The sequence below is a fragment of the Dipodomys ordii genome, unplaced genomic scaffold, assembly GCF_000151885.1.
Source record: "Dipodomys ordii isolate 6190 unplaced genomic scaffold, Dord_2.0 Scaffold105, whole genome shotgun sequence".
NCBI classification, from domain to species: Eukaryota; Metazoa; Chordata; class Mammalia; order Rodentia; family Heteromyidae; genus Dipodomys; species Dipodomys ordii.
The window spans coordinates 4,288,842-4,297,177 of NW_012267321.1; the positions used below are offsets into that span (position 1 = coordinate 4,288,842).

Below are 8,336 nucleotides of genomic sequence, written 5' to 3' on the forward strand. Positions count from 1 at the left end.
TTCTCTGAAGAGGAAAGAAGGATGGCCAATAGACACATGAAGAAATGCTCAACCTCCCTAGCCATAAAAGAAATGCAAATCAAAACAACATTGAGGAAACATCCCATGCCAGTTATAATGGCTAGAATCAAGATCTCTAATAACAACAGATGTTGGAGCGGATGTGGACAGAAGGGAACCTTACTGCATTGTTGGTGGGAGTGTAAATTTGTTCAATCACTTTGGAATCTAGTATGGAATTTCCTCAAAAGTCTCTACATAGAGCTCCCCTAGGACCCAGCAATCCCACTTTTGACCATTTACTCAAATGATCTCAAACAAGACCACACTGACGCTACCAGCACAACTATGTTTATTGCAGCATTATTTACCATAGCTAAGATATGGAACCAGACCAGATGCCTCTCAGTAGATGAATGAATCAAGGAAATGTGGTATATATACACAATGGAATTCCATGCCTCCATCAGAAAGAATGACATTGCCCCATGTGTTAGGATATGGAAAAACTTGGAAAAAAATATATAAAGTGAAGTAAGCCAGCCCCAATGAAACATAGGTTCCATGATTTCCCTTATTTGCAATAACTAGTATATGTCTGAGACAAGCAGAAACGATCAGATAAATTGATTTTAGGTGAAATCAACCCCAAGATAAGGACACATCTTGTTTTTTCTTTCGTGTTATTGTTTCTAACATATTTATAAGATATTTGTTTGTTTCTTTCTATGTCCCTTCCACATGGTATAACCCCTGTTTTTCACTGTATTTGATGTTGGTATAATTTGTGGAGGAAAAGGGAAAAAACAAATGGTTTAAATAGGGATACAGTTGGACCCATTGCAACAATGAGATTTACAAGACGTTATGTCAAAAAATGAACAGGATGGACAGGGTGGGGGGGAGTGATGGGAAGGGGAAACAAAGGAGCAGGTAACAATGCTTGATAAGAAATATACTCATTACCTTGCCCATTTAATTGTAACCCCTCTCTATGGTATTTTCACAATAAAAAAGAGAAAAGCCCACACATACTCCCACCTTCATATATATATATATACACACACACACACACACACACACATAGAGTTGTTTGCTTACATTTGAATTACCACAATGAGATATACACTCTATAGTAATTTAATAAATCAATACTTGTGAAACTTTTTTCAAATGGATAACACTTTTTAGCTTATCACAATTTAACAGTTAATGAAGAAAACTTAAATGTAAGGCCTATAACTAGTGTGTAAATATGTATTCTCTGCTTTCTTTGTTACTGTTAATTATTGTAACTTTCCTTATTTATTTGCTTACAAAACTAACAGTGAAAGGTCATTAGGCCATAATAACTACATTGAAATTTTCTATAACTCTATTTTATTTCAGTTCAGGCAACAAACTCTGGGTTCCATGTAGGCAAGTATGCCACTGCTGATATACTTCCATGGCACTCATTTTGTCACTTTCACATGGATTCTTATAGAATAACATGTTATCATTTAAACTTTTTTTAAAAAACATTATACTGGTCCTTGGTGGCTTATGCCTATAAACCTAGATACTCAGGAGTATGACATCTGAAACCACAGTTCAAAGCCAGCTCAATAGGAAAGTTGAGATACTCTTTTTTCAGTTACTCCTGGGAAAACCAAAATGGAGCTGTGGTTCAAAAGAGTACTTTGCTAATAACTAGTATATGTCTGAGTCATGCAGAAAAGGTCAGATAAGTTGATGTTAGGGAAATGAACCCAAAGATATGTATTCAAATGTTTTTTTTCTTTCATGCGATTTTTTTCTAACACATTTATAAGATTATTTCTTTGTTGCTTTGCATGTCCCTCCCCCATGGTATAACCCCTGCTTTCACTGTATTTGATGTTGGTATAATTTGTGGAGGGGAAGGGAAAAATAAATCGTTTAAATAGGGATACCGGTGACCCATTAAAACAATGAGATGTACAAGTCGTTATGTTGAAAACGAACTTTACAACTTTGGTGGGCAGGGGAGGAGGACTGGATGGAGGGTGGGGGGAAGATGGGAAGGGATAGGAAGGGGGAAACAAAATAGGAGGCTACAATGCTTGATAAGAAATGTACTCATTATCTGGCCCATGTAATTGTAACCTCTCTGTACAGTATTTTCACAATAAAAACAAAAATAGTATTGTGCTAGCCTTAAGCAAAGGAGCTCAGGGATAGCACTCAGTCCCTGAGTCCAAACCTAAGGAATCACAAATAATGATTATACTACTGCTACTACTAAAGCTAATAATAATAACTTAAACAAAACATTGATCCAATATGTATGCAGTTGTATAGCCTGTAAGGTTGAATCAAGAGGATTCAAGTTCAAGGTCAACCAAGGTAAACAGTAAGACCCCATCTCAAGTACTAGTTGGGTGTTGTGGTGTACACCTGTCATGGCATCCTGGTGTGAGGCTGAGATTGAGACGGTTGCAGTTATAGGTGAGTCTGGACAATAAGATTTCCTAAGACATTAGCTCAACCAAAAAACTCTCAGCATCTAGACTACCATCTCTCGTCCTCGATACTTGAAGAAACACATTATAGGAGTATTACAGGGCGGGATAATCTGGGTAAAAAACAAGGATATATCTCAACAACAAACAGAGTAAACAAGAACTAGAGCATGTCTCTAGCAGTACAGCCCCAGACTAGGGAGAACACAGCATAGAGTCTAAATGCCAGTGTTGCAAAGAAACAACTATGAAACCAAGTATAAAAGTTGATGTATCGAATTATGATTTTTCTTTTTATCAGTCATGGGTCTTGAAGTCTGGATCTGGACAATGTACCTGAGCTCTTCAGATCAAGGCTAGCAATCTACCACTTGAGCCACATTGCCACTTCTAGTTTTCTGTTGGTTCATTGGAGATAAGAGTCTCCCAGGCTCTTGGGCTGGCTTTCAACCGTGTTACTCAGATCTCACCCTCCTAAGTAGCTAGGATTACACATAAGTGAACAATCCCTGTTCAGCTTGATAATATTCTTTAGTGTAGAAATAAAACACCTGAGTGATACGAGTGTTTCTGCTGATGAGCACAAAAGGGCTTAGGACTGAGAAAAACACAACCAGGAACACAGACGTGTGCACCCACACAGTCTGGCATTGTACTTAGACCAACACAAAGAGTGAAAATGGCAGAGAGGCAGTAGAAAGAGATGAACAGTCTCACCAAGAACAGGATGGTGTGCATGACCCTGGCCTTATGGTCAGGTCATAGGGTGAATGCGGCTGTGAATTTGCCAGACCCTCTGCTTGTGTCTGGGCAGGACAAGGACCATGGAACCACTGGCCCACATCTGATAACCAAGCACATAATACCAATGCAACACATAAAAAGACTCGTAATAACATTGCAAAGGGTACTGATGGGCCTAGGGAGCAGTATCTATAACGCATGTACACAGTGACAATTTGTTTGTATTTTGGGACAATCACTGTCAGAGGCACATAAACATTTACCAGGATCTGCAGGATCCAGAAAAGGGAACCACAGAATCTGAAGCACTTGGGGAATCTACTATTGACCTTCCACCAAGATTTTCTAGTGCAAAGCTTTTAGACCAAGAAACCACTCAGAAGGCAGGTGGCATTAAGAGAAACCCCTCTGGTTGGTATAATTTGTGAAGGGGAAGGGAAAAAACCAAATCGTTTAAATAGGGATACAGGTGGATCCACTGAAACAATGAGATGTACAAGTCGTTATGTGGGAAACACGAAGTTTACAACTTTGGTGGGGGGGAGGAAGGAGGATTGGATATGGGGGGCAGGGGAGGATGGTAAGGGATGGAAAGGAGAAATAAAGGAGGAGGCTATAATGATTGATAAGAAATGTACTCATTACCTTGCCCATGTAATTGTAACCCCTCTGTACAGTTTTTTCAAAATATAAAAATAAGAGAAACCCCTCTGGCTACTCTGTAGAAATACAAAATGACTTTACATGCAGCATCATCCAGGAAGTACTTGCATCCAAAACCTGCCATAGTCTGAGCGATCCCTCTGGATAAAACAACAAAGTTGGTGGCAAAGACCAGATGGATCAGGATGGGGTCTATGGGCCTCACCTTCTGTCCAGTGAATTGGGTATAGGTATAAAAACAAAGGAGACAGGAGTTCCCCAGGATCCCTGCTGCAGTCTGAGTAAGGAAGGCAATCCCCATTTTCATGTCACTTAAACATCTCAGAAATAAATGATTTTATTTTGAGACAAAAACTAACATTAAAACAAACATCTAGATGGAAGGGGTGGCTCACGCCTGTCATCCTACCTACTCAGAAGGCTGAGATCTGACGATCTCGATTCAGAGCCAGCCCAGGCAAGAAAGTCTGTGAGACTCTTATCTCTAGTAAATCACTAGCAAACTAGAAGTGGTAATGTGCCTCAAGCATTAGAGCACTCGCCTTGAGCTGAGGAACAAAGGGATAGAGCCCAGAACCAGCATTCAATCCCCATGACTGACCAAAAAAAAAAAAAACCACTATCAATATTACAGCTAGCTGAGTTCTGTGACTGCTGTGTGTTATCCTATCTACTCAGAAGGCTGAGATATGAAGATCATAATTGAAGATCTCAGGATTGCAGTTCAACGCCAGTCCTGGGAGAACGACCCATAATACTCTTATCTCCAATTAACCACTCCACAACTGAAAATGGTGCTGTGACTCCAAGTAGTCGAACACTAGCCTTGAGTAAAAAAGCTCACAGAACACCCAGACCTTAGGTCAAGCCCCATGGCCTTTAAAAACAAAAACAAAAACAGAATGCTAACAAGGCAGGTAATCATATGGGCTCAGGAAGCTGAGATCAGATGATCACAGTTCAAGCCAGCCCACGCAAGAGGTCTGTGAGACCCTGATCACCATTTGAAATAATGGTATTCTGTATAAACAGCACCATTTTGGCCATGTGGGGAATAGTAGGGACTTAGGTTTCATAGCACCATCTTGTCTTCATGATGGGAGAAGGTGAAGTCTCACACACAGGGGACAGGTGATGAAAGGCCTGAATTCCTAGGGGCAGTGCCAGGACTGGACAATACATTACTGGACCAGTCAGTCAGTCCTGTGCTTTTCACATCAGAGATTCTGTTGCTCCCTGTGACCTTGCCCCATGAACCTGATGCTATGGAAGGGTGAACCAGCTGAAGTGTGATGAAGTCCAGCCTCATTCTCCTGGCTCTCCTCAAGGGACCATGGTGTCCCAGGTCAGCTCAGTATTAGAGTTGATCTGGTTTGTTGGTACTGTTTTCTTAGTTGTGTCTTTCCTGTGCTGCTCTCACGGCTCAGTTTTCTAACAGTGTGAAGTGTATTCAAGGGGCTGCAGGTCTTTGGGATAGGGGTCCATCTGTGGTCATCAGCATTTGGCTCTTCAAAATTTGGTTCCTCTGTTTATCACAACTTAGTTCCCATACAATGCATTAAACTAATGAGAAGCCAGAAGTGCAGACATGACTGAAGTGGTAGAGTCCTAGCCTTACACAAAAAGACTCTTTGGGCAGTGTCCAGGACATAAATTCAAGCCCCATAAAGACAAAAAAGAATTACATGAAATTTTATTTGAATTAATAGCATGATTACTAATATACACAAATATTTCATAGAATGGTGAGGCATCAACTAACATCTTGTGTATTAGGAACATTTTTTCTCTTTTTGTTCCTCCACTGGTGGGGTCTGAGTGTCATCTCTGAGCTCATTTTAGCTCTCCCACTTGCAGCCAAAGTTCACTGTGGTTTTCGCATAGTGAATTGGAAATAACAATCTCATGGAATTTTGTCTGGGCTGGCTTTCAACCAGGATCCTCATATCTCAGCCAACTAGGTAGCTAGATTATAAGCGTGAGCCAGAGAAGAATTCTTTCTTATAATAAAAGGGAATATCTTAGATTAAGAACAGTTAAAAAATTTTAAACAACACAATTATAAGAAACATAGAAAGAAACAGATAAAAGCTTAATATAGCCATAACATCATTAAAAACAACAGAGACACACTGTACACAGAGAAGGAAACACAAAAAAATTGCATGAACTTCAATTTGTAAAAGGTGGATTTTGTTAGTTTATTAGCAAAGAAGTACAGTCTGAATTACTCTAGCAATATCAGAAAAGAAATCCAAAGAAGCCAGGTGCTGATGACTAATGCCTGTAATCTTAGACACTCAGGAGCCTTATAGCTAAAGTTTGCAGTTTGAAGCCAGCCTGAGCAGACAAATCCACAAAACTTAATGTTCCAGACTCTTTGGTGACTCATGGACAACTAGGGCTCTCCATCTCTCTGATCCTAAAAAGTTATCCACCATGCAGAAAGGATTACATTACGTGCCTCCTGGTCATGTATATAGATAAATTTGCCCATAAAATAGAGATTTTTGTTAAAAAAATTTCATTTGAAGAATGCCTTAAGCTAGGTGCCCTACCCTCATGGCTGTAATCATAGCAACTCAGAAGACTAAGATGTGAGGATTGAGGGTTGAAGCCAACAGTGTCAGTAAAGTTCAGAAAACTTTTACCTCCCAATAACCACCAGGAACACTGGAAATGGTCGAGTGGCTCAAATGTTAGAGCATTAGGCTTGAGCAAGCAAAAAAGCTCAGGGACAATGTCCAGGCCCTGACTTCAAGTCCCCTGACTGACTGAAAGAAAAAAGAATCTCCTTAAATAAGTGAAGGGAAAAGAGAAGGCAGAGGGAGAGAGAATACACTGAGGAAAATGGCTGGCATGTGATTGACAAGCCAAGGCATTTAAAATTAACATTGACTAGCTTCTTCCATTCATATCATGATTTGTCATCTCACAAAATATTCCTTTTCACAATCTCTTACAATCTTTTCTTCAAGTAATATGTCATGTTTTAATGAAATCATAAATCATATTGAGACATTACTCATGACAACAAAGTACACAGGTATATTAAATCATTTCAGCCGAGAATGCTCTACCCCTGAGCCCACAAAGCTGTGTGGTCTTCAGGATATGAAGAAATGTGGAGTTGCATCAAGACTTCTAACTGAGGCAGGAAACAGGCCTGTGACCCTCACTTAACATATCTCCTAAAATACAAGAGGGGTACCTCATTCTAACCCCAAAAAGCACACACATATTACAGAGAAGTTACTTCTGCATTTTCTTGATGAGTTCCATTGACTACTGTCACTTGCCTGAGAAGATTAGCTGCTTACCCAGTAGGAATTTGCTGTCAGGACAAAGGAGCAGAGGCAGTGGTCACAGCATTTGTGCTCAGCCATGGAGCCCCAAGATAAAGGCTCAGGACTATGTGATCTCATCTCTTTTGTGGGTGTGCTAATCATGTCACCTGGAAGTGCGGTGACACTGTGTGTGGGGGGAACATTGTTTCCCCATGACAAACTCTGGAGAATTGTGGATACTGATGAGCACCACTGAACTTCCTCGACCTTTTAGAACAGATATGTCCTACGGTGAGGGAAGTCCAGAGAACATGGGGAAAGTTTTGAAGATGATCTCATTAGAAGTCAATAGAGGAACAGGAAGTCTATTGTACAAGAGTGTGAAACTGAGCAAATGGTGTTGATGAATTTTTAGGTTTTCTTTTTTCTGTTGTCTCCAAGATGCAATTTTTTTTCCTTAGCCAACCACTATATTTTTTTTAAAAAAAGACAAAAGTTAAAGAAATATTGGTGCCAGTCACTCATGCCTGTAATCCTAGGTAGTCAGGAGGCTCAGATATGAGCATTGTGGTTTGAAGCCAGCCCAGGCAGGAAAGTCCATAAGACTCTTATCTAAAATAAATTGCTAAAAGAAAGCCAAGGGGCTGAGAGGGAGGCTCAGTGGTAGAGAGCTTGCCTTCCACACATGAGGCCCTGGGTTTGATTCCTCAGCACCACATAAGCAGAAAAAGCCAGAAGTGGTGCTGTGTCTCAAGTGGTAGAGAACTAGCCTTGAGCTGAAGAGCTGATGGACAGCCCCCCAGGCCCAGAGTTCAGGCAGACGACGGACAGAATTAAAAAAAGCCAGAAGTGGAGTGGTCCTCAAATGGTAAAGCACTATTCTCCAACTTAAAGGACTCATGTACAGCACCCAGCTTGTGAGTTGAAGCCTCAGGACTGGCAAGGCAATTTATAGATAGATGGATCTATCTATCTATCTATCTATCTATCTATCTATCTATCTATCTATCTATCTATCTATCTATCTATGAATAAGTATCTATATCTCTCCTCTCTCTCTCTGTCTCTCTCTCTTCCAAAATCAAAGTGCAACGTGCCTGTGAGTGATGTATAAGTAACATCCCATTGTCATCAATCATTTCTAAATGACTCTATGGCT

At 40.3% G+C, this 8,336-nt stretch overlaps 1 protein-coding gene across 1 annotated transcript in view; it reads right to left on the reverse strand.

Annotated features, from left to right (window-relative positions):
• The window catches only part of LOC105994247 (vomeronasal type-1 receptor 1-like), a 6,500-nt gene extending 2,309 nt beyond the window's left edge, over window positions 1-4,191 (reverse strand). The window contains exons 1-5 of the mRNA XM_013027659.1: window positions 3,921-4,191; window positions 3,593-3,618; window positions 3,350-3,496; window positions 2,537-2,596; window positions 2,283-2,323 (exon numbers count right to left, since the gene is read on the reverse strand). Coding sequence (XP_012883113.1) covers window positions 2,283-2,323; window positions 2,537-2,596; window positions 3,350-3,496; window positions 3,593-3,618; window positions 3,921-4,191 — 545 coding nt within the window. The remainder of the gene's footprint in view (window positions 1-2,282; window positions 2,324-2,536; window positions 2,597-3,349; window positions 3,497-3,592; window positions 3,619-3,920) is intronic.
• Window positions 4,192-8,336: the final 4,145 nt, after the last annotated feature.